Raw genomic sequence first — 27,089 nt, forward strand, 5'->3', positions numbered from 1 at the left:
ATACAGAATTTTGTGTTAGGGTCTTTTTATAATTAGTTGACCTAGTTATGGTTTTTATTAGAATTAAGAGACCTAATAGAAAATAATTACCAACATCCATTTGAAGGCTCACCATTATCATGCAGTCATATGACTCTAATAGTTTCCATGGGGAATATTACCCACAGTACAAGCAGTTTTAGTGACCTGTATTACCATTTGCTTGTTAATTAAATCTGCGGGCATATCTTCAGGCTGTTTTGGAAACATGCATGTGTACACACACATATACACAGATTTATAGAAGCTTGAAAGTCAGAGTACTGTAATGAAAATTGTAACGACTTAAATGTTAGCGATTGCTGTTGTTATTAGCAAGCATTTGATATGCTCCAGGTACCGGTGAGCACTTAAATATATTAACTCATTCAATCTTTATAATAATCAAGGAAGTTTTGCTTCATATCACTGCAAAATACAGATTTCCTTATTTATCTAGTTGTGGTTTTATTTCCTCAATTACAGTGAATATTTTCAGGTAATTTCCATAATGCAAAAAAAATAACTCTGATTATGTACTACTTGCCAGTGAATTGAACTCTGCTGCTATGGGTTTTGGGGAGGAGTGTTTTGTATAGTTTAGTATTTTATAAAAAAGTGGTAGCTTTTGTGAAGTGTGTAAGCCTGACGATTCACAGACTTGAACCCCTGGGGCAAATAATACATTATACGTTAATTTAAAAAAATAAATTTAAAAAAAATGATAGCTTTGAGAATAATAACCGTTCTCATCTTCCTCATGTACGGCTTTCTTTAATAGTAGGGAAAATTTGCATAAAGCAAGAAATAACATAAATTATATTTCTTCCAGAAAATTAGGATTTTTAGAGACTAACACCTGTAGCGAAAGCTCTCAACATCGGTTATGCACCAGTATATATTTTTTAATTGTCATACATTTCCCTGGGAATTTCATTTCCATCTTTTGTCATATTGCAGCAAGTCTTATAACCCTCCATCTGAATAAAACACTAGTCAAAAACATGGAACAAGTATTTTAATCCTTTATACTTTTTAAAAAATATTTCTATTTCTCTCTCCTTCTAATAGTCGTAAATAGTCTTCTCCTTTATCACTTACCAAATATACAAAATAAATTTCCCACTCCCTTTCCTAGACAATAACAAGTCTGGAAACTGTTAAATCACGTGGCTCTTAGGTCTTCTGCTAAGTCACATTGCATCTTGAACTAGCCATTGATAAAACAAGACTAGAAGAGAGTCCTACCAATGCCAGAAGAATAGAGAAACCAAGTCTGTCTGGCTTCTGATGACCCATTTTGGTTTCTAATTAATATTTTAGGATGTATGAGTACAGAGTAACAGTTGTATTGAGCCTGATACCGTTGGTTTGAGAAATTATTGGAAATACCTTCTGTTTCTTGGGATTTGGGACCTGATCAGCTAACAGCCCCAAATCAATATAGTTCCCTTTTGGCTGGTGTTAATTACACATACATTCTAAAATTTAAAAACTGTTTCTAATGTGAAGTACCCTGTGTGCTATAATTTTTTTTAAAGATTTTTTATTTATTTATTTGACAGAGAGAAATCACAAGTAGATGGAGAGGCAGGCAGAGAGAGAGAGAGGGAAGCAGGCTCTCTGCTGAGCAGGGAGCCCGATGTGGGACTTGATCCCAGGACTCTGAGATCATGACCTGAGCCGAAAGCAGTGGCTTAACCCACTGAGCCACCCAGGCGCCCTGTGCTATAATTTTTTAAGGTTGTTATGAAATATATAAGATTTGGTTAGGACGGGCTTTGATAACCTTAATGTGCATATAGAGTACTTTATCTAATATTTATTGGGTTTGCAAATTGCATGGCTAGATGTATGTGATCATTTTTAGTGTCAAATTTATGTTTTCCAGTTCTTTAAATGTCTTCTAGAACTTTTAGTTTACCGATTTCTCACATTGTTTTTAAGGCTCTTAAAAAAATAGTTCCCTAATGAGTTCTGATAAAATTTCTTTATGATTAAAATAAATTTCCAATAACATTCATGATTTCAAATATGAGCCCTGGGGTTTATCACATGACTGGGAATACAGGAATGCTATTGGATTCTCTAAATGTTTAGCCTAAAGTCATAGTATAGTTAAGAATTACTTTTCCTCGGCTTTTTATTTAGGATGCGAACTGTAATCCCACTGTTGAGCCCTAAGGAAGTATGCACCTCTGAAAGGAACGCAGACCTCAGATGGCCTGAAAAGTTTTGATGCTATACAATCTGTCCCATTCATTTTAAAAATTATTCTCATAATGTCACATAATGTTTATAAATGGGGAGATTATATATCACATTGAAAAACATCCAATAATGTGAAATTCATGAAGACAAAGATCGTGTAGGTGAGGGTTGTTTTTCCCTAGCCCCTAAACTTGGACTCAGTTCTTTGACTCTGTTTGGTACATTCTACAATTGAACTACAGCTATCATAAAGCCTGTATTTATTCTGTGGTTTTCTGGACTGAAGTGACACATCAAATAGATGACTAATACCACTTAATTAACTACAGTTTCTTAAGAATTGACATTTATCGTTTAGTAAAATCCATCAAAGCAGATGAATGGTAAATCTGGTAAGAAATTGAGTTTGTCAGAGGTGTTTAGAGTGGACTTCAGGTGAGTCTCTTGACCTTGCTTGCTCCCAGTTTTCCCATCTATAAAACTGGAAGCTTGGTCTAGGGGATCCCTAAGGTCCCTTCACACTGAAACATTCCGTGATAATAATAGGTAGTACACTATTTAAAATTACAAATGGTCCAGAAAGGTGCATACAACTGAAATGTCTTCAGTTAGTACCTCACCCTGCTTTGGACATTGGTGTGGTTGCATGTTTCAGCTTTCTCTCTCATTTCTTCATATGCTGACACATACTGGACATCGATAGACCTTTTGGGAGAGGGTGAGTAAAGCTTTATTTTAAACTTCTGTTCTGAGAGACTTCCTTCTCTAAATAACTGTCCTTTTTTGGTCATTTGGAGTCTGGTATATCTTGTGTCCTTTCCTCTTCTTCTCTCCTGTCTGTTCTCTGTCGGTGGTACAACAAAGATTCTCTGGCTGCACTTTCCTCTGTTCCCTCTGAAGCACAAATTTCAGATCCGTTTGCACCAGAACCTACCCCTCCTACTACAACTTCTGAAATTGCAACTGCTTCAGCCTCTGCCTCAACTACCACAACTGTCACTGCTGTCACTGCTGACGTCGATCTCTTTGGAGGTTAGTCGGTCACATCACTGGTCCTTTTCCTGCCGGGTTTGCGAAGATTACCTTAGAGTTAAGGGGCTTAAAAGTGTCTACATTATATGACAGCCTGTCAGAATGTTTCACTACTTTTTACCTGTTTATTCATAGATAGTTATCTTTGCTAAATTTATAACTTTATCTTGACTTAATTTTAGTGGTTTTAGAGCAAAGGTTCCAATGGTTTAGGCCCATTTTGTTTTTCTGGTTTTTTTAAAGTAAGGATTTAAATTACTCTTAGAACGCTTGTCCTATACACATTCCTGCCCCGTAGAATCTATGTGAAAGTGGTATCAGACCTCTATATCATATCTAGGTTTGATTTTTTTTTTACCAGATTCACACCAGCTGAATGAATAGTACTTGGAAAATATGAAAAGGGAAGTCCTGCCTTAAATTATTTTTTTAAGATGTAAGACAAAAAAATATCCAAGAGTTGTTCAGACTTGGAGGTCTCTGAAGAGAGGTTAGGGTAGGCCCATTTTTGTAACCATAAGCTTGTTCTGTACAAGCAAAAACTTGGAGCATCTTGGGCTTTGGAACTTTGAGAGATTTTTTGATACAACACTCAGAATGCTGATGGAAAACAGGTTTAGGTCAGGTTTTGAAATGATTGCCTGAAAATGTACTTTACGTGCAGATGTAAATTCTGACAGAGTTGATTTATAGTAGTGAGCTCGAGTCAGGTACCGTAGACTCTGGCAGTATAATAGGCCTGGACCTGAGGAACCGTCTGAAACCAGTATATTTACATCTCCCAGTCTGAGTGGTGCTGACGTCCGCACCTGGAGAAATGCTCATGTCAAATACATACATCAAATGGTGTTATAGTCCTCATCGTTTTTGTGTTTCATTACCATATAACATCTTTCCCAGGGCATTTTGAGAACATGGTAAAGGAATTGGAGGAAGCAAGTGATGGGGAGAGCAGGAGAGACTTGGCAGCTCTGGTGGAGCTGTGCATTCCCCTGGGAACGTACGCTTACACACTGCCATGTAGCACTGTGCTCCCCGCCACGGCCCAGTCTCGGAGGCTGGCCGACATCATCTGAGACAAGAAGCACCGAACTGGACACAGCATCGTGGCCAGTTCCACACAAGGAAGTTGCTGCTGCCTTGCTATGCTGCCATTCCTACTATAGGAGAAAGCGGGGGTTTTTTGTTTGTTTGTTTGTTTAAGAAGTAGGGAAAAGCTTTGGAATATTTTATTAAAAATAGCCAACCACTAGCAAAAATTACAGTTATGCCTCTATAACTTCTTAGACCAAAAATTAAATTTTCAGCTTAACTTTATAAAACCAACTTCTTCGTGTCCTCCCTCCCCCCCCATACAACTGGCATTGGGTATGAGTGGTTTCTCATAGGCTTATGTTGACAGAAAAACTTCAAGGAAAATATGAACAGGATGGATAACTATTTTGTGCTTAAACATTTCTATATCTTTAGCTATTTAGATTTTTGTTTTTCAGTACATTTGTAAGGAGCTTAATTGCCTTTAAGAAATCAATCAACTCTAGCTTGCTTCCCTCATGGCTCTCTAGAGTAATAAAGCCTAATATATTGCTTTGAAATAGTCTTTGCGCCATCATGCCATTTGTGTTGATCACTAATTACTGATTTTTTTGCATTCCTCAAGCAGAAAAATCTGTATGTTTGTAAATATTGTCATGGCTTTTTCTGCCCTGAAATACAGATTTCAAAGACTAAAACTTCAGAAAGCCATCTAACTTAATGCCAAAGAATGGAGCCTTCCTTGGGATTTTACCAATATCTTTTCTAGGCATTTGGCTGTGGGTAGAGTGAGTACATCTGTAAATCTCATCACAATCATTTTTATTGATCTGGATAGTCCCATAAACTGTCTCCTGAGCTCTTGGAGCTATAAAATTTCTATCATTTATGGTCAGAAGTCTATGTGTATCACCGTTAGGCACTTTTTGAGAATACTTCCTAACTTCTTTCATGCTCTTTATTGACTTATAAGGAATCATTTAGAGATGGGCCATGTAGTATGGCCATTTTTTTTTTCTTAATCTGTATCACTAAAATAGGTAAGTGTTATAACTCTTAAATATATAAGGGCACCAGATATTTCGTTTACGTGACTTTTAAACATGCTTTCAAGGTTTTTGTCTAGCTTGTACATCAATATTAAATAAATAGCTTTAGAAATAAGTTAAAGATCTTTAATTTCTGAAAAGTAGCTAATTTATTTCATGAATATGAAATATTAAAACATTGATGTTTTCTGTGCATTCTCATTATAGATTTGAAAAGTAGGAAATGTCCATCAATTTTAAATACTCATATTGATACCCCACCTAACATTTTAGTTATTTCAGTGTAAGTCATTAAAAACCTTTTTTCAGAAACATTGTATTTACTAAATGCTTTATTTTTTAAAGTGAACTTTAAAGAAAAAATCTGCTTGCTGTGGTCATGCAGAACAGGACAGCAAGATAGTATTGTGCTTTTCAAAAAATCAGTAAAATTTACAAATACTGATGAAAATAAAAGACAAAGTTATTTAAAATATTCTATTTTTCACTTGAAAACTTGCTAACAGCAGCACATTAATTTGTGACAACACAGGATTTCTCTAAGCATGAGAATACTCAAGTGAGACTAATTCCTCTACACATTCACCAGGGCACCCTTTCAATCACTTGTGTCAATTTGTGAGCAAACCCTTCATGAGGACATAGTCTGTGGGCATGAAACCAAGTGGCTAGAAAACAGAGAGCTTAGCTCACAAGCTAGCTTTCATTTGCACAGGTTTGTTGAGAAACTAATATAATCAACCTTCCTTAAAACCAGTACTTAAATATAGCTCTTAAAAGTGGATTTCATGTATAGAGTCTTATAACCTGGGACCTTTGAGGAAGACTTAGAATGGTGACTTTCAGGCTTTTGACAATGACTGAAACCTTTATGCCAAGTATGTGATGTAAAGATGGCTTATGTGACTGGAGAAGATGGGGAGAATCCAGGTTGGAGAAAATGACAGCTATTTGAAATTTTTAGAAAGATAGTCACATGCTAAAAAATTAAAGAGAAAATTCTTCCTAGATTGCTAGAAGGGAAAGAAGCCTGGTCTATAATGGTATCAAGGAGATGATTTTGCTGGGGAAGGTCTGGACTGGGTCCATAATTGTAGAACAGCCGGAACATGAATGTCCAGGAAATAGCACTTTTTGAAAATAAGCAAAATGTAAAAATGAACTGCAAATGGGTACCAAGAGAAAGAGATCTTACCTGGAAAAAGATTGAGTTTTCAGAACGGGAGGGATAATGCTGCCATAGATAATGAAAGAAAGCTAGGTAGTAGAACAAGTTTTGTTTTATTTTCAACAAAAAAAATTCTATTACCTCTCACAGTTCTGGAGCCCGCTGAGCTCTGCTGGACAATTGTCATTTAGGGTCTCCTTCCTGGCTAGTCAGGCAGTGGCTGGGGACAGCTGCAGCCTCGCTCATGCGGATCTCTCCCTCCTGGCCTGGAAGACTTAGCAGACAGGCCTGGAGCAGCTGGGCTCCTGTCTTTAAGAGAAGTTCTGATGGGACTAGATGAATTTATAATGTCTAGTTTTAAAACAGGAGAAGCATTAAAAGGAGATGACAGGGAAGGAAAAAACCTCTTGTGAGGACATAGTTGCAAATACGGGTTTTACCTGCTTTTACAAAGGTAATAATTAAAGAGGCCAGCCCATGGGTATTTATTTGACCCCCTAACACTGATGTAACTGGTGTTTATTCCATCCTACAAAGACAAAACAGAGCGTGGCATGGCTTGCAACGGTGCGGCATAGTACTTAAACACACAAACCTCCGTCAGTTTACAACCAAATCCTGACTCCACCATTTTGCCTGTTTTGTGATCTTGGTCGTCTCTCAGTGTCCGCAAGCTTCTGTTCTCTGACCTACAAAGTGGAGATAATAGAACCGATATTGTGAGATAGTTATAGGAATTAAATTTAATAATGTCCACAAAGTATTTACACAGTGACTGACACGTAAGTATTCACTAGTGACCGCTATTACTGTTTTTACTAGTCCTAGTATTATTAGCCTTGGTTCAAGCTTTTATGAGAATAAAAAGAAAGAAAACAGACCTGACTTGTGGCAAAATGCTTTCAGCCCTGCAAGCATCCTCTTCTACTCTCTAGTGTTCTGCCGTGGCTCTTGGGGTTCTCGTACTACTCTAGGCCCTCTAGTACAGTATCCTTAGCATTGCGTCTGGGGAAGCAAGCCTGGCCTAGCTGCACTCCACTATTATTTGGCCTCTCCCCTGACAGACCCTTGGTCCAAAAACACATTCCCTTATGTAGCTGAGGGAAGAAAGCAGTTCAGATGAGTCTGTAAGATATGAATAACCGATTGTTTCATTGTGTCTTCTAAGGATATCTGTGTTTTTGTAAAGGACATTTTGACCCAAGTGACCAGTTGAGTGTGTGTTGTTCTACTTAATGCCCGGCCTCAGGACAGGAAAACAGGAAAGAAAGTCTGTTTCATACTAAGATCAGTTTAGACCATGCTGGGTTAAACTTAGAAACAAGTGTCCTGACTATAGGACTTCCTACAGCCTAATGTATACTACATAAATCTCCGAAAAAGGGTATACCGTGTAGCATTTCGCAAGCCTATATGATAAATCCTTCTTAATGGCCAGAGGAACTGTGTTCTAGGGAACGTTTGTAGATATTGTGGAAGGCAGTATTTTAGGATGAGAAGTCTAGCAGGTAAGTGGTAGATTCTAGGTGGATATTTCTTGGAGTTTTCTTCTAAGCAAATCATACTTATGATAGCTTCATTATTTGTACCTTTGAACTATAGAATCGCTTTGAAGGCTCCAGGATTATTATTATTTTTTTTTTTTTTTTACCAAATTCACATGGTTTACTGGCAGAAACGCATTGGGTGCTGTTTGTACACATCAGCCATTTATATACTGGGCATTTATAAACTGGGGCTGCCTGTATATTAATGGATTTTCTGCTATAAATAGTGATATGCTTATAGTCTCAAAGCATGAAACTGTTTTTAGTTTCTTGAAAATAGATCATTTTCTGAATAATGAAAATAATACAACATTTTAAAACAATGATAAATTGAAGTTGAAATAAAGGCATTATTTTGTTATCTATTTCCTTAAATCCTTGGTTGTATCTGAAAATGATTCTCAAGGATAAGCGAAGACTTAACATTTTTATGAATACTTAGTAAACCTTTCGTATTCACAGTGTAATTCTGCCTGTACTAGACCATAAAAATTTTTTGAACTATAATTATTTATTTACATCACCATCATTTGTTTAATTTCACTGACATTAAAGAAGACATCTATGATAGAAACCACCAAAGAGCCATCATGGTAACATAGTGAATAAGTGTTCACTGGCCACAAAAGAGTAAGGTCTTAAATCACGTAATAAAGTTATTTTGGGGTTTTAATCTTCACATCCATTAATTTCTAATGTTACATAAAACATGCTTCTTGAGCCCTTATACAATGAGAATCTTGTTACCTGATGGATCCTAAAAGGGCCTCAGCAGTATGAACCCTGTACCACTTGCATGGAACTAACATGAAGGAGCACCAAGAATCATGATTCTGTGACGCCATCAGTGCATGGGCTGTAAGAATGCATTTGAAGAAATTCATGTTGTATAAGGAAGCCTTTTCTGCAATTTAACTCGGTTCTTTTACGATATTTTCTTCTCTTTTTATTCCTTTAATTTCTGTTGTTTTACAAACCGCACCCAAGATGCCTTTGCAGCTTCTCCCGGGGAGGCCCCTGCAGCATCCGAAGGGGCCGCCGCGCCAGCGACCCCAGCCCCCGTAGCCGCAGCCCTTGATGCATGCTCAGGAAATGGTGGGTCGACAGTCGCGAGCAAGTCTGTTGTTTTCTCTGTCCCGATGTGAAATGCCCGTAGTGAGATGTGGCCATAGGTTTTTCCGACTTTAATTTCTTCTGAGTATAAAGGATCCTTCATCATAACTGACTCAGTAGTGCTGGCACTTAAAACATTAAGATGACGACGTGCATACTTAATCAAAATTGACAATTTCTCAAGATTGACAATTTTTGTCAGGGCAAGTATGCTCTCTTAATGTTTTTTTGTTTTTGTTTTTTTGTCCCCTCCTGCTGGATTGCACTCTTGTGTAGCGCTGAGTTCTACTATATAGGCATGTTTTAATGAATTTTTAAAGCTACCAAATTGCCCAGATTTGAAGAAAAACAATCTCTGATCCTAGACCGTAGGCTTATCCTTACATTGAAGCCTTAACTTGTGTTACCTACTAAATTTTCTTTTTTTTTCTTTAGAAAAACATCCTAATCACTGAGCCTTGCTGATAGGATAGTAGTTCAGTCCAAGCAGCCTAATGCCTAGCTAGTGTGTGAATATCTGTGTCAGGTGTCTCTTACCCATAGTTACGACGCCTCTGTCTCTCTTTCTTCTTTCCTCACTGATGCTGAATGTGTGTCTCCGCTTTCCTTTCCAAAAGACCCCTTTGCCCCGTCTGAAGGTAGTGCAGAGGCTGCGCCAGAGCTGGACCTCTTTGCAATGAAGCCACCTGAGACCAGTGTTCCTGTAGTTACCCCTACAGCTAGCACAGCCCCTCCGGTTCCCGCCACTGCTCCTTCTCCTGCTCCCGCTGTCGCAGCTGCCACTGCTGCCACTACCGCCGCCGCCGCCACCACCGCCGCCGCCACCGCCACCACCTCCGCCACCACCACCGCCGCTCCTCCTGCTCTAGATATCTTTGGTGGTAACGTTTTGTTGTTGTTGAACTCTCTCCATCTGGCACCTGTAAGGCCCCGCATCCAGAACCCTTACTGCATGACCACTGTGTAAACTCCACGCTGCTTGTCTCGGAATTGTGCCCCCGGGCTCCTGCAGAACTGGGAAGTGATGCTGCTGTGTCAGGTGGGCTTGTGGAGTTGAGTAAAGGCATGTGTGTTCTTGGTCTTAGATTTGTTTGAGGCCCCTCCGGAAGTCGCTGCGGCACCTAAGCCGGATGCTGCACCTAGCATAGACCTGTTTGGGACAGGTAAAAACTGAAGCCCCCCCCCCCTTTTTGTTTTTGAACGTTCGTTTCCCCCCTGAGATTCTCATGACTGAACTCTTTGTGCTCCCCTGTGATAATGCGTTTGTTAGATATTTAACTTTGATTTCAGCTTTCTACTTACCTCTGCTTGGTTTTGGTTTGTTTCACTTTCGGAAGATGCTTTCTCCTCTCCACCACAAGGGGCCTCTCCTGTGCCTGAGAGTTCTCTCACTGCTGACCTCTTATCCGGTGAGTGCTCCTGCCAAGGCCAAACCGTCTGTCGTCTGTGGTGTCTGGTGGGGGTTATGTGTGGAGAGGCAGATACCCAAACATTCAGGTTTATCTGGAGTTCTTTGAAACTCAAAATCCACTTGGGGGGAAAAAAAAGATCTCCTTTTGGCCCATCACCAACTGATGAGGTTCATAATTTCCAACCTAATGCTGGTGAAGAGAGACAACTCTGACGCCCCCCCACCCCACCACCGCCCACACTAAACCCTCTGAGTTCAAGAAGGCAGATGTTATTTTCTTCTGCAAAGTGTGTATTTTTGAATCCATTTGCTTTGTCTTAACTGTTAAGACTATCTGCAATCTTACCGCCTGCTGTTAAACTTGAAATCCTAAGAAGCCATCTGTCAGGGCTCATGGTTTCATTTTCCCTTGGGTGACGCACGATTTTCCCTGTTGTCTGCTTCACCACAGTGGATGCATTTGCGACACCATCTCCTGCAACCACTGCCTCTCCAGCAAAGGTGGATTCTTCAGGTGTGATAGACCTTTTTGGGGGTGCGTATCTCTCTTCCTTCAACAAGAAAAGAGTCTTTATTTTCTTACCCCTCAGAAGAGTCTTTACATCTTTTCTCTCGTTATATTCCATCATTTTTTCTTTGACTCCAAAGTTATTTCCATCTCTTCACTGTAAACTTAAGTTTCTAAGATCTTTTCCATTTCTTTGCCATCATCCTCTTCATCCTCATCCGTTCGTCATAATTTTCAATGCATGCCTGACAGAACCAGATCATTTTTCATTTGAAGTCTTTGTGTTTTTAACTTTCTCTTCATTTTTATGTAGAATCAACTGTTTGGAATTTCCTTCTACTGTTGTTCCTTGGCTGATCTGTTGGCTACATCAACATTTCTGTGTTCTTAATTGCAATATACCCATTAACTCAATGATTTAGAATTGAAAACAAATAAGCCAGTCAAAACTGAGAACATAAACCATATAGCCCTTCGTTAATCTGTAGGGTTTATTGAGCTTAATGTTTTAAAATCCTTCCAAAGAACCAGAAGATGTTTCACTGCTTTAAATATATCTTCCCCTTACTCTACATGTTAACTGAAGGCAGGGAAATTTACTGAATTAACTCTTGTACTACTCAGGAAGGTGATGCCTTTTAAGTCATTTATTAGCAGTAAATTTATAAAGAAAAGCACAGGTTTGAAGTGATTTCTTCATGAATGTCCATAGATGTGTATGCCATGGGCTAAAAAACCATTCTCAGCAAGCTGAACCACACTGAGTACCTTACCTAGTATACATGGAAGCATCACGGTTTGTGCCATGATGGGTATGTGATGGGGACGATGGTGTCACAGTCTCTGACATTCAGGAGGTCAAAACATGGGGCAAATAAATACTGAACTCTGATAAATGGGTACAAGTGTGATTGCTGCTGCTTGAGTTCAGTCTGTTAATTTTTTTTTCTAAGTTTAATAGAGTTCTAAATGGGAAAATTCCATTGTATTGCTTTTGGGCAAAATTTTTTAAACCTTGGTCATATTTGAAGAGATCACAAGATTTACACCAAAACTTTTATTCTTGAAAAAAACAATTGTCTGACTCTTAAAAAGGGGTGTTAATCTGCGATATTCCAGAACTCTTTTTTGAGAGAATAAACTGGTCAGAGTGTAATTCAGCTCACTCAGTCATTTCATATATCCACAGGTGATAAGCTCAGCCATACAGTGTCATGTTTATGCATTTCTTGGCAAAACACTTAATTTACTTACTGTACTTACTGTTCACACTCTTTTACTTTTGTGCTGCACATGGATAATGGGTAGATGCATTTGGAAGTAGTGCTTCTGAACCCCAACCTGCACCTCAGGCTGCTTCTAGTTCATCAGCGTCGGCAGACCTACTAGCTGGTAATTAATTAAATTAAAATAAAATGCTATTTTGTGGAAGTTTGGATATATCTTTGTAAGTAACAGATATTTAAATTTCAAGGTGCATGTTTTCTTTCCCTTTTGAGACATAAAATTGAAAAACAAGACACTGTCTTATAGAAGGTTATCTCCCAGGATTTTATGAAATGAGTATAAAATCATAGTTGTATTCAGGTCACCCCTGTGGCTCCTTGGATGCTCCCAAATTGCCTTACTTTCAGCAAGTACCTTTCTTTTTGTTTACTAAGAAAGTAATATGCTTATGTAGCACATTTTATCTTGTATTGCCTGTGCCCATTTTTAAAGGAGTTTTTGTGGAAAGATACCATTATGTTTGACAACTGATTCTGTAACACAAATCACTCTAGGAGAAACTGTCAGATTTCTACCAGGGTTGAAGCGGCTGCTACCTATGCCACTTTTTTTTTTTTAACTAGTTGGGTTGTTGTTGTTGTTGCTGTTAATTTTTAATCTGAAAACCTCTGGTGAGATCCCAGTTCACCAGGCCATAGTGTGGAGTAGACTGGTACAAGATGCCTATGAGTATCGCTTATTGACAGGATGGGATAGATAAAATGAAAAGTAACATTTCAAAGATGCAAAGATCGTAAAAGTCAACTATCAGTCTTCCTTGGAGGCCAGGCAAAGTGTGCTTAGTGATAGCCAGATCAAGAAATTACTGTTTTTACAGGCAAAGCATTTGCCATTTGCAAAACCACAGTAGTGACTTTCAGGCTGAGGTTATTGATCAAACTCAAAAGACACTGCTGGCTTTCCTCACTCTGACTTGGCTTAGAAGTGGCCATAGCAGGAAGTGCAGCAGTAGCATCAGTGAGGCCTCTGATACTCAGCTTCCAGTGTCCCTCCCTAGTCACCACAAGGGATGTATTTTGGTCGTAAGGTCGGCAGGGGATTGATGAGAGTGTGGGTCACATGGGCACGAGGAAGTTGCCATGTTCAGAGTCTCTCAGTTTAAAATCCCTGCTGGTCACGTTACCCATGAAAGAGTTAATGACCTGGTGTTATTTTTTCATGTAATAAACAGTCCTGGCCAGGTATAGCAGGCACAGAACATTCATTCTTGTTCTAATTAGTAGTGAGCAGTGACCTCACAAGAGGACTCCCGTCACCTTTCAGTATTGTAGGAAGTTTGGTATGAGGTCCAGTCTTCTCTCAAAAGCCCGGCAAGGGTAAGCACAGCCCAGCTGCTACCCTTCCTTTCCAGCATCATTCAGACTGGCTATTCCACCATCTTTCTCCGGGGCAGTAGCGGTTCGTTTGTCTGTCCTCGCTCCAGACTACCCTGGTTAAATATGACACTGCTGGTTGCTGAATCCACTTCATACCAGTGACTGCCAGCTGGTATTTTCCTGAATGGTGAAGAACCAGGGTTCTGCTGGACCTTGAAGCCTAACACAAAACACAGTTGGTTATTTGGGGAAAAAAAATACTAGCTTGCCTGATTTTTCTTCTGGCCTGGGTATTCATCGTAGCTTCAAACTGGCCACAGAAACCTTCAAGCTCTTACAAAACCAAGAACCTGAGTTCAGGTTTTCAAGGTTCAGCAGTAGATTTTTAACAGGCCACAGAAATAGCATGGTTTTAAATCACTATTTGGGGGAAATGACCTAATCAATTTCAAATTGAGATTATTGATTATAAACCTTTGGCTTTGCAATTATAACTAAGGTTGAGATAGCATATGAAATCAAGTGTTCTGGCTTTTTGCAGAGTTCTGAGAAGTCTTTCTTTCTCTCTGGGTTACAGTGGCCCCAAAGAGGGGTTGTAAGCCTATCACACAGCAGCCTGGCGGGAGCCTGGGCCACCACGTTAAGCATTTCCAGGGCTGCAAAGCCACATTGTCCTCATGCCATTTCACCTCCCTGTGCTTCCAGGGCTGAAACCTGAGATCTCGTGTTTCCAAAAGAGCAAAGAACACTGGAAGTAGGTGCAGAGAGGCTGGTCAAAGCATATGGGAAAAGACACTGTTCCCTTTCAGTTCAAAGTCAGAAGTCAGTGGCAGAGCCAGGAGATTTGCTCCTAGGGGTGAGATAGGGTCTAAAAGGCATCTGGAACAAACAGGAAGAGTTTCGTCACCTACTGCCACGTTCATCACCGGGAACCCAAGCCCAGCAGCTCAGCTTTGTGTCCAGGAAAGCCCAAAAGGGAACTACACAGAAAGTACAGGTTAGAACAATTCACCGAAAGCAAGCTTACATTGCTCAATTGCGTCATCTGTCCTAAAATCTTGGTAAAATGGGAGAGAAAAGGAGGAAATTAGTGATGGAAGTGACAGTGTCTTTCCGTACGTTTTATTGACTTTACGCATCCCATTTTTTCTACCACAACATCTTGTGACGTTTTTAATGATGGGAAACTATTAGTGCACATTTTCTTCTTTCTCTGTTTTTTTTATTTAACTTTTAGTGTAAGTAGATGTGAATGGGTTTTAATGTCCAGCTTTACAAACAGTTCTTTTTTTTCCGTAAGATTTTATTTATTTATTTATTTTTAAGATTTTATTTATTTATTTGAGAGAGGGCGAGAGCACGAATCGGGTGAAGGACAGAGGGAGAAGCAGACTCCCTGCTGAGCAGGCAGCCCAGATGCAGATGCGGGGCTTGATCCTGGAACTCCTGGATTCTGACCTGAGCCAAAGGCAGATGTTTAACCAACAGAGCCATCCAGGCACCCCACTTTACAAACAATTCTTATAATTTAATTTGTACATATCTGAGTCTGATTTACTTGGCAGGAGGCCAACTGTTCTTTTAGATTATATCCTGATATAAGAGATTTTGAATTCTAATTTCTCTAGGTCTTAATTATTTGGCCTAGTTTTTCATACTTCTGTTTTGCTTCTAGAAAAATATTTCTCGTACTTGTTTAGGAGAAAACAGCAATAACCCATGTTCTCATTGAAAAATATCATGTAATATCAATATAATTTTAAATATGAGCTAGAAGCAAATTTCCTAGCCAAAAAGAAAAAAAAAATCTCCTAATGTACACAGTATAAAATCCCAGTCACGCTTAAATATATTTAATCTAGCTGACAGTGGCTATTTCAGAGTTTTCAGATTGCCCAGATGTTTCTGTTCAGTGAATATCAGTGGTAGAACAAATACTTGGGGCACTGTGCTATGGTAATCTGCAATGAAGCTTAACATGTGGTATACTTGGGGCGCCTGGGTGGCTCAGTGGGTTAAGCCTCTGCCTTCAGCTCAGGTCATGATCTCAGGGTCCTGGGATCCAGTCCCGCATTGGGCCCTCTGCTCGGCAGGGAGCCTGCTTCCCTCTCTCTCTCTCTGCCTGCCTCTCTGTCTACTTGTGATCTTGCTCTCTGTCAAATAAATAAATAAAAATCTTTTTTAAAAAATGTAGTATACTTGTGTGGGTGTCTATGGGGAGAGACCAGTTAAGTCCACAAGCTGTTGAAATAAAGAGGAAGTTTGTTTGTTTTGTTTTGTTTTTTTAAGATAAATGAACCCAATCAGAGACAACAAGGAAGTCCACAAATATCAGATTCCAAGTAGGAATTTGAACCAATAAAGAGAGAGAGAGAGATGTATTCTGTGAGTCTTTAGACTCTTCTATTATTGGCTTTTAGTAATAAGACTATTTTGTGAGAATAAAAAGATAAAATACACATATACAATAATGGGATAATGCTGAACAGGGGCTCTTGCTCCTCAAAAATTTTTGAGGGAGGGGCACCTGGGTGGCTCAGTGGGTTAAAACCTCTGCCTTTAGCTCGGATCATGATCCCAGAGTCCTGGGATCCAGCCTGCATCCGACTCTCTGCTCAGCAGGGGGCCAGCATCCCCCCCCCCACCCCACCCCCAAACCGCCTGCTTCTCTGCCTACTTGTGATCTCTGTCTGTCAAATAAATAAATAAAATCTTTAAAAAAAATTTTTTGAGGGAATAAACTTACATATATGTAACAAGGGAAATGCATAAATATGTATATAATCAAATATTCAAAATGATTTTTAGAGATTTTAAAGCAAAAATAAAGAATCATTTCAAAATTGTGGAAGAAAGATTTGTTAAAAATTGTTATATAATTTAAAATAAGAAAACGGACTAAATGGATAGTCTTTTACATTGGGCCTATCTCTCATAAAAATGGTTATTCTTCTTTATTCAAATTTACTTGTAGCACTGTCAAATAATACCAATTCGAGAACTGAACTGTTCATGAAATATCGTCTTAGTCATCTTCTGCCCCTGGAGTAAAAGTGTCAGATTCTGTTCGGTGTACCCAGCATGGTGGAACCAGAGAATATTCTAGAAAAGACAACTTTTTGTGCCAGTGAGAACAGACTCAAGGAATAATTCTCTCCAAATCATTTGTGATTATTGGTAGGATACAGATATTATCTATACCTCAAGTGAAGTTTGACTGGAAACTTGAAAGTTTAGTTTATATCAAATAAAAGTATTGTTTTATACAGTGCAGAATAAAGCTCTCAAATGCCCCTGCTAAAAATGTAGATGTCTAAAATACATAGCTTAGTGGATGACAGATGTAAAAATGGATTATTAAGGGAGATTAGGTGTATTATGCCTAACTTCTCAGGTTGACATCAAGCAAGAAAACCATGTTTTTCAATAATAGACACAATTCTGGGGTGACTGCACCATAGATTTGTACTAGTATAGGAATGTGCCACATCCTATCTTTAATTCTAAAGACAGGGAATAATGGGAATGATACAGGCCAGTCTCATGAGACCCTTTGTAGTTTGGCATTCTCTGTTAACCAAATGACACACACAGATGACTTTTTAGCAGAGCCACAGAGGTCTTTGAGCTGATTTAAAATATAAATATGTTTAGCGTGGAATTAGTAACTAGTAATATCCACTGAATGGGAAGATCTACAGAGAACAATTCTTTCATGCTGTGGTTGGGGTGGGGGAAGCTGGACAAAAGGGTATTAGTCCTGGAGATAATAACTACCTCAGATTGATCTTAGTAAATGGAATGTGTTAACAGCTGACTACATTACAGAGTAATTGAGGTGACATTACCTTTAACATAATGGAGCAAACCTGAGTGTGGCGGTAGTATGTGTGGGAGTGTGTTTATCTACCAGTAGTTTTAAAATTTCACTCTCCTGACCCAAGTGGTATGTTTTATCAACTGTGACTGTCAGTTTTGATATGTCAGTTAATAGAACTTCCTTAAGTGTGCAAGCTCTTTCCTTTAGGAAGGTAGATTCATAAGACAAAGACAGTGTATCTATAGAAGTCTGACCACTTGAAGAGAGACAATGATTCAGTTATAGTGGAAGACAGACCAAATATGCCTGTAGGATATCTGGGAGCCTACTGATTGTTACCTTAATTCCATAGAACATCTCTCTTAATATAATTTAGAACCATAGAGGAAGAAAGAGTACTGGTTTGGGTTTTCTTTTTACTTACCTCTATTCCAGGACTCTAAAACTTTTCATTTGACATGGGGAATTCCTCTTACTAATGTCTATAATTTTCTTATTTAACCATTCAGAGTATAGCAATAGATGTTTTTCTTTAAGTTAATCAGTTGGTTATTTTATATCTCTTTATAGCTTTTTAATTAGTCTAGATTTGTGAGGGCACCTACCTCATAAGAACTGAGTATATTGGGAAAAGAAATCTTTCTAGACCTATGTCAAGTTTATAAGCCTACAAGAGAGTACAACTCTGGAGTTATTCCCAGCTGTGGAAAAGAGGCCATGTAGTATTGCAGTGAAAAACCCAAACTCTGGAAGATTCCTGTGTGGAATTCTGGCTCTCATTTGTCCTCATTTGACCTTGGGCCAATTACTTAACTTCTTTGGCCTCAGTGTTTTCATATGTGACACTTCACAGAGTTGTGAGGATTAGATGAGCTAATGTATGTTTTAGTTTGAACAATGTAAACCTGCTGTTTTTGTAGGACCAAAATGGTCAAATATTAGCAATCCATATGGTTCATAAGGCTCAACCTAAAAAAATGCTTAGAATAGTGACCCTGGTGGTATGAAGTGAGCTTCATGCCAGTGTTGGCTTTACCATTCCCTTTCTTGGAGAAGTCACTGATTTTTTTTTTTTTTTCATTATTCACCTGTGGATGTGATCTACTTATGAAACTCAGCAGTACTAAGCTGATGAACCTTGTGTAAATGCCTATTTTTCTCTTTCTACCACTGAATCTTGGGTGGATATGTTACCTCCCCATTGTATCCCTTCTTCCAGTCATGGAAAGACAGGATTGAATCAGATGATGAAAAGGCTTTCTTCAACACTCATATGCTGTGATTCTAGAATAATTTGTCCCTTCTTGGTCAAGTTTTCGAAACTAAGAGCCAAGAACACTTGTCCCCACATTCACCTATAACAAAGAGAACCACACCATAGAAAATTGCTTAAATTAACCATAGCCATATTCCAGCTTGAGATGTGGGATGTTTCTAAGAAGTCAACATCAACACAACCATCATTCTCCCTAAAACCAAATGATCCCAACCACAAAAATACTTCCTTCTAGCCCATTTTTGCTTCATAGTGTTAGTTCTTAAAAATCTGGAGAATGTCTTTTCTTCATTTAGAAAAGTTACATAATGCCTATGTCACTAAAATACTAAAATCACTTCAGGGTAGCCAGTGGGACCTTTAAAGGCCATCCTCTGTTAGGTAGCAATTTTTCCAAACTGCATTTTTTTCATACATATACAAGAAAAGCCTGAACTTGTGTCATTATCAGGGTCTGGGAGCAACATGACTTGAACATTATTTCCAGCTGCAGAAAACAGTCACCGGAGAATTTCAGTGAAGTCATTTTCAAACTTATAAACTAGTTCAATAGAATGAAAGTTTAAGGATTTTTTAAAGTATTCTTCATGTTTTTGCAAGCAGTTTGTGAAAGAGAAGATGTGGCTAGATTGGAAGGAATATTTATAACCCAATAAATATAGAAAAGACTTCTAGAAGTAATACATTCTTTGGTAATAGACTGTCTTCCAGTGTCTTACTAAGAAATCGCTGCCCTCACTGGTTGTGTGTTTATACAGAAGCAGTGCAGAGTGAGATTTGCTTCTGCTTCTCTCTGTTGTTTGAGAGACATTATTTGCTTCCAGCCTTCAAAAGGTCAATAATTTTAAGTTTGGTTACTTTACAGTGGCATCTGATTTCTCCTCAGCTTTTATACTCCGAAGTATCAATATTCGGTAAACATTAATTCAGTGTTTTAGGGATTGTGCTGAATACTAGTGAAAAACAGGAGAAGACAGCTCCTGACGACTAAAAAGCCATCCCCAGAGCAGAGGCTTCGGGTGGGAACGGGATGAAGATGTGTATCAGATGCATAAGAGTTAACTCAAACATATTTGGGGTGTGAGGGTGGGCGGAGCTGTGGCAGCCAGCAGGGCACTAGAGCTTCAGTCCAGAGTGAGCCTCTGACTCCCAGTGTTGGTGTTAGGGAAGCATCCTGGTTTGCAGGGAGGGGAACAGAGACAGAAGAGCTTGATTGCTATGCAAAGGAATCTGCATGATCTGAATCTGAGAGTTACAAAGAGCCAGTGAAGGACTTCAGGGAAGTAACTTTGTCAACGTTTTCTACTCAGAAAGATCACTCTAGCTGCACGGCAGAGACTAGATTGGAGGAGGTCCACACGGAAAGCAGAAAGCTTCTCTGGGTGGCTGTTTATAAATCCTGAGAGCTGATCTGGGGAAGCCCACACAGAGCAGTAGCAGCAATGGGACTAGAACATGTATGAAGGTTATTAAGGAGGATTTGGCAGAAGAGTGCATGCCTATTTTTCTGATTCATGTTTTATTATCATACTGAGCCAGTGTGTACAACTAAGCATTTTCTATCTACCCAGTATTGTGATCTGAAGAAACAAAGTTGTAATATAATGAAATTATCTCAATTTTAACCCTAGTGAGAACTTCTTAGCTTTATGTAGCTCCATTGTAGTAATAGACTTGGTTGCCATAGGTTTTCTTAACAAGGGTATATATTCTTAAGTGCTTCCTTCTAATTAACTTTGATCTCATTGATACATGGCAAAACTGACCATTCCCGGAGGGGAGGTGGGGGGGGATGAGGCTGTGACATAGGGGATGGGGATTGAAAAGTACACTTAGCATGAGAGCTGCAGAATGTATCGAAGTGTTGGTTCACTGTACTGTACTCCCGAAACACTAGTGTAACACTGAATGTTATCCTTCAATTTAGAAAATCAATGAAAATCTTTTAAAAGTACATGACAGATGCCAAGACACATAAAAAACTTTTAAAAACACTACCCAGTTTTACTGACTTCTCATCTCTCTACATGCATTCAGTCCCTTTTCAGTGTCCTATAATTCATCCTGACTTTTTCTGGCCTTTTCCCACCTTTAGTTGTTTCTGCTTATATTTTTCTGGAACTGTTTCCCCCCCCCCCCCCCAGGATTTGGGGGTTCTTTTATGGCTCCTTCTCCATCACCAGTGACTCCAGCTCAGAATAACCTGCTACAGCCCAACTTTGAGGCAGCTTTTGGAACAACGCCTTCAACTTCTAGCAGCAGCTCCTTTGACCCATCAGGTGAGGTGGTGATTTTCAAATGTTCTTTTCATGTGTTTCGATTGTACACTAGCCCCCCTGAGGTTAGTGTGATACCAGGAAGCTTACAAGCAGATACTGAGTGGTGACCTGGTTTTAAAACTTAAATAAGTCTCTTGTGCTGTATTTTAAGTAAATATTTTCAGTACATTTTGGAAGATTTAAGGATAACCTGTAATCCTTTTCTGTGTTTCTTTTTTAAATTTTAGCAGAAATCTACCACCACACACACCATCTGTTTGCATGAGCTTACATGCCCGTGGTTTAGAGATGGTTAAGGGAAAACAAACACTTTATGCAGTATCTGAATGTGTGAACACTCCCACTGCTGTTGCTTACACCCTCTGAAGCTTGCATGGCCCTCGGTTTTATGAAGTTGGGACACAAATAGTATTCTTTGCCTGCCTTTAATCTTTCATCCTGCTGTCATTTTGTTTGTATTCTCTTCCATTCTACTCTTCCCATGCTGGGTCCTTACTACAAATTTTCAATTGGTGAGTTTTTGGCAATTAAATGTGTTTCAGAAAACAGCCTAAATATATCCCCTGCCTGACAATTTGGTTGCTTCTGTTGCCAGTGCCTAGTTGAATGCTGTCCTTTTCCAATTTAGAATGACTGTACAGTAGTATTGATAGTAAATATTCATAGCCTTTTAATGAAAATTAACCACAAAAATTTTGACAAGGATAAGATACTAGCAACAATTTATGCAAATCCTCTGCATCTGTATTTTGAACGTTGTTTCTGTATTCTAGGAACTAAACAAGTTGGTAATTTGTTATATAGTGATTCCTTAGTTAAAATAGTTTTCCCTTTAAACATTCCTTTAAAGTTAGAATCAAAATTGCCTGCTTATAATGAGGGAAGTTGTCAAAATGTTTACTTCTAAAATATGGTCAACTGTTTGTCAGATACTTATTACTATGTCCTGCCCATTAGATCAGGTTTTATTCCAACACTGACTTCACAGGAAACCAGGAGATCCACTGCCTGTATAGAGCAGCGTTATAATAAAGGCATACATATTATCTAATTTAATCTTCACAATAAAACTATGTGGTAGTAGTACCCTCCCTGTTTATAGATGAGAAAACTAAAGCTTTGATGTTAACTTTCTCAAAGTCACACAGCTAGTGAAGCATGCAACTAAATTTGAACCTAATTCTGACACCAAAATCTGTGCTCTTTCTTTACATTACACAGATATTTTTTTTCCATCTTTGTTTATGTTTACTAGTAATTCTGTACTTTATGAGTAGACATATGTAGAAATGTTCTTCTTGGTGTTATAGTCATAAAAAGTGTCAATTACGTGCCTTCTTTTGTAAGATTGTATATTTACTTATTTTATAGTTTTTCAGAAAATAATTTCCATTTAATTTTGCATATAGCCTTTTTTTTTTCCCCAGTCATTCTGAACATGGTCTATTTGATTTCCAGTGTTTGATGGTCTAGGTGATCTACTGATGCCAACCATGGCACCAACTGGGCAGCCTGCACCCATTTCAATGGTACCCCCCAGTCCAGCTATGGCAGCAAGCAAAGCCCTTGGGAGTGACCTTGACTCATCTCTTGCCAGCTTAGTAGGCAGTGAGTAATACAGTTTTTTTGTTTGTTTCTTACTACATCCTGGGCAGTTTTTTTCCTCTATCTCTTTATATGTATTATTTTTCTGGATTCACGTATGGGTGAGAATATCAAGGAGCGGACAGAAATTCTTAGTGCTTTACCCAGTACAGTTCCTTGGAAGATAAACAGTTCCTTTGCCATTGTCTCACAAGCAGTACCCATGCCATTTTTTAATCTAAATTACTAAAGGTTTAATTAGCATATGCAAGTGTGAAACCAAGAACATTAAGTATTAAGTAAGCATTTAATTTTTTAGTTCACTTGGATAGAAGAGCATAGAGTAACTTAAATATTGACAATTGAGCATCCATATGATTTTAAGTTATTCACTGAACAAATATTTGTTGAGTACCAAGCACTCTTCCAGGCTCTAAAGATAAATCAGCAAACAAAACAGGTATGATTTCTGTTCTTAGGGTACTCAGCAGGGGGAGAGACAAACAATATTTTCAAATAAACAAATTCTATAGTATGTTAAGTCATAAGTGCTATGGAGAAGAAACAGAGCAGGCAAGGAGGAACTGGGAATGCTGCAGAATGGGAATTAGAGTAGGTCTCACTGAGAAGGTACAATCTGAGCTAAGATGTGAAAGGAGAAGAATGAGCCACAGGGATATCTGAAGGAGAATATTTGCAGACAAAGGAGATAGCCAGTGCAAAGGCACTGGGGCAGAAAACTGCCTGGCATAGTCAAGGAACAACAAGACCCGAGGCTGGACATGAGCAAGTGAAGGAGAGAATCCTAGGAGATGAGGGCATCTGGTATAAAGCTGTCCTATTATTTTAACTCTGAATTTGATTTTTCATTAAGGTGAATGGGTTCACCACTGCAGATACCTTTCATTTTTCTCACGGATTTAGAAGGTCCTTGATACAGACTTTTTTTTTCCCCTATGAATTATCCAATGGACATATTTTTCCCATTCATTGTCCCTGGCCTGGGCATCCATGGAAATGCTTTGATGACACCCATAGAGAGGTTATTTGAGTATTCCTACTCTAAAATTTCATCTTGCTGAAGGCTAGTTGGCTAGTGGTAACTGCTTTTGCTGGCACTCCAATGTATCATCCATATTCTCCTTTAGAAATAAAGGATTTAAACCTCTAGCTGCTGAGAGTGCATTTTTTATTGCAAAGCATAGCAAGAGAGAATATTTTTGAGTAATCAAATTGCTATGTACCCTGATTATAGTATTGATTACATGAATTCATTTATTACCAAAATTTATAGGAATGTAACAACACTCCCCCCCAAAAAAACCCACTGATTTTCTCTACAGATAATTTTTTTTTTTTAATTAAAATATCTTCCAGGGCATCTGGGTAGCTCAGTCAGTTAAGTGTCCAACTCTTGATTTCAGGTCAGGTCATGATCTTAGGGTTGTGGGATCAAGCCTCACGTCACTCAGGATTCTCTCTTTCCCTCTCCTGCCCCTCGTGCTCTCTCTCTCTGAAATAATAATAATAAAATAATAATTAAGTTTTCTTTCAAAACTGAAAAAAATTATCTCCATACTCCCTACCAACATTCTAGTTTGTTTTTTTATAGAAATTGACAAGCTGAACCTAAAATTCATATGGAAATACAAGGAAGTCAGAATAGCCAAAAACTCTAAATAAAAAAGCATAACCTTGGAAGACTCACGCTTACTGATTTCAAAACTTACTACAAAGCTGTAGTCATTAAGCAGTACTGCTGCACAGGATAGGGCATATACCTCAATGGAATAGAATGACAGTCTAGAAATAAACTTAAGTATCTGTGCTCAATTGATTGTCAGTGAAGGTGCCAAGACGGTTCAATACGAAAAGTTTTCTTTTCAACTAATGGTGCTGGGCCAGCTGGATACCCACATGCAAAAGGATAGAGTTAGATACCTTGCCTTCTCCAAAATAATTAAGTAATTCACAGTGGATGAGAACTAAATGTAGGAGCCAAAACTATTAAACTCTAAGAAGAAAATGTATTAGTAAATAAATCTTCATGACCTTGGATTGGGTAATGTTCTTAGATATGACACCAAAAGCACAAGCCATGATAGATAAAAATAGATAAATAGAACCACATTAAAATTAAAAACTTTTGTGCTACAAATGACACTATCCAGAAAGTGAAAAATAACCTACAGAATGGGAGAAGGTATTTGTAGAACATATATCTGATAAGGAACTTATACCCAGAATAAATAAAGAACTCTTACAACTCAATCATGAAAAAACAAATAACCCAAATTTAAAATGGTCGCATGATTTAAATGGGCATTTCTGCAAAGAATATAGACATGCGGCCAATATGCACATGAAAAGATGCTCCACACCAGTCTTCTGGGAAATGCATATCCAAACCATGTGAGATGCCACTTCTCACCCAGGAGGATGGCTATAATTAGAAAAGACAATAACCAATGTTGATGAGAATGTCTCTAACACCGCGGATGGCGGATGAAAATGTGACTGTGGAAAGCAGTTTGGCAGTTTCTCCAAATGTGAAGTAGACTTACCCGTAGGCAGAGAGTGCACCACGGGACTAGCCTAGAACGCTTTTCCCCCATGCCTCTGCTCAGCTTCATGCAAATCTCAACCTTCTCCATGAGGCCTTCCCTGAGCACCTGTTTAATGCTGCCTATCCCTCACCATCCTACGACCAGATCCCGGGCACCCTGGTCTTCCTTTGCTTTTTCCCATGGGCTTTCCTAACACCTTCTAGGGTCCTATATAATTTATTATTTTATTGTTTTAAAATAAACTATTAGAATAGAAATTTCTATTAGAATACAAATTTCTCCAGAGCCGGGATCTTTGTTTTCTTCACTAATATATCCCAAGTGCTTAGAACAGTGCCTGACATCTGTAGAGACTCAAATCAATATTTGCTGAAGTAGTAAAGGAATTGAGATTAGAGTAGCATGGATAAGCCAGTTGTGTCAGGAGTCCCCAAGACCACCTTCACTCAGAGCACATGGGTGTCCTCCCAGCTAAGACCTACTAGAGCAGCATGGTGAGGATATGCAGCTGGGTTATCAGGGAAAAAGACAAAGCCAAGCTCAGAAGAATCCACATGCTGACTTCCTTATGCTCTCCCCTTCCCATGAGGGGAAAAGCATAAGAAAATGCGGCAACACACATGATGTTTCTGCCCACAGAAGCCCTATAGAGACCACACCCAGGGGTTTTACTGGATGCTAATCAGGTACTCCACCTGACATGGCCACAAATTTCAGTCTTGTAGAAGGAAAGCAGGTGTACAGCACAAACCACATGGTTTGTACAAGCAGTTTAGACACTGTAAAGCCACCCGTATCATTAGGAAAAGTGTTCTCTTGAAATAGAGAACAGTTTACTGAGCTGGGTCCCAGAGGCCAGGCACACAGGCCTTTCTAAGAGAACAGTCTTGAGCCTGCTCTGTTTCCTCTCTCCTGGACACCAGTTGACATTAAAATGTGATCCTTAAGTATAACGTGAAGTAAAAGAAAATGTTAGATTTCTGAACATGTTTCCTAACATAGTTTCTCCTTTGTAAAATTGAATACAGTCATTCTTAGGCAAAATATGGACTTTTTCTAGACCTCTGAATCTTTGATCTTTTAAATGTCATATCATTTAAGCTGAGTATAGAGGTTTAAATTCTGTTTTCTTTTATCCTTTTATAGATCTTGGAATTTCTGGTACCACATCCAAAAAGTAAGTGTTTTTGAAATTACCTGGTTTTCTTGTGACCGTGTATTTATATTTATTTAAGACTGTTAACCTCATTGAAGCAATAACTCTAGGCTAGGTAATTTCAAAATTGGTTTTTATTATATTCTGGATTTTTGTTTTTGTTGTTATTCTGCTGGAACCTCCAAACTGTTGGCTCTACAATGAAAAGAGACAACAATCTATTTCAGTCTCCAAGATTGCCACTAAATTATAGCTAGAAATACTTGGGAATTATGGTTTGAGTGCTTTAATAGCTTTAAATTCTAGAATCATTACACTATTCCTAGCTAACACTAGTTTTAAAAGTTCTCTCATGGAGGATCAATTTTAAGGAGGATAATAAGAATGATAAACAATGTGTCCTTTCTTTAGATGCGTTTTTCAACGTTTCTAAAATTGGGATTAGGTGTATCTTACAGTTCACTATAAGGCAGGTTATAGTCGTGATGTAGTTGTGTGAAACCTTCCAATGAGCCCTCTCAGATCTAGAAGTGCCATCATGTATGAAACAAAATACAGGTATTTGACAGGGTCTAGATAACAGTTTTTACAAATATACTTATTTGGAATTTTTTATAACCAGTGAGGAATTCAGTTGAATTTTGTGACACATTATTCTATTGGAAGTGATAGGAAATTCCTGTTACCATTGAGATCCAAACTCTAAATGATT

At 38.6% G+C, this 27,089-nt stretch overlaps 1 protein-coding gene across 8 annotated transcripts in view; it reads left to right on the top strand.

Annotated features, from left to right (window-relative positions):
- SNAP91 (synaptosome associated protein 91) overlaps nt 1-27,089 on the top strand; it is a 147,015-nt gene that overhangs the window by 95,634 nt on the left and 24,292 nt on the right. For 6 of the 8 annotated variants that reach the window (XM_059177179.1, XM_059177174.1, XM_059177176.1 and 3 more), the window contains exons 14-24: nt 2,933-2,947; nt 3,094-3,261; nt 9,048-9,155; nt 9,791-10,054; nt 10,259-10,336; nt 10,511-10,582; nt 11,036-11,119; nt 12,401-12,484; nt 20,936-21,070; nt 22,529-22,678; nt 26,368-26,398. In XM_059177179.1, coding sequence (XP_059033162.1) covers nt 2,933-2,947; nt 3,094-3,261; nt 9,048-9,155; nt 9,791-10,054; nt 10,259-10,336; nt 10,511-10,582; nt 11,036-11,119; nt 12,401-12,484; nt 20,936-21,070; nt 22,529-22,678; nt 26,368-26,398 — 1,189 coding nt within the window. The remainder of the gene's footprint in view (nt 1-2,932; nt 2,948-3,093; nt 3,262-9,047; nt 9,156-9,790; nt 10,055-10,258; nt 10,337-10,510; nt 10,583-11,035; nt 11,120-12,400; nt 12,485-20,935; nt 21,071-22,528; nt 22,679-26,367; nt 26,399-27,089) is intronic. The other 2 variants (XM_059177180.1, XM_059177181.1) reach the window with 2 other exon arrangements.

The sequence above is a fragment of the Mustela lutreola genome, chromosome 6, assembly GCF_030435805.1.
Source record: "Mustela lutreola isolate mMusLut2 chromosome 6, mMusLut2.pri, whole genome shotgun sequence".
Lineage (NCBI taxonomy): Eukaryota > Metazoa > Chordata > Mammalia > Carnivora > Mustelidae > Mustela > Mustela lutreola.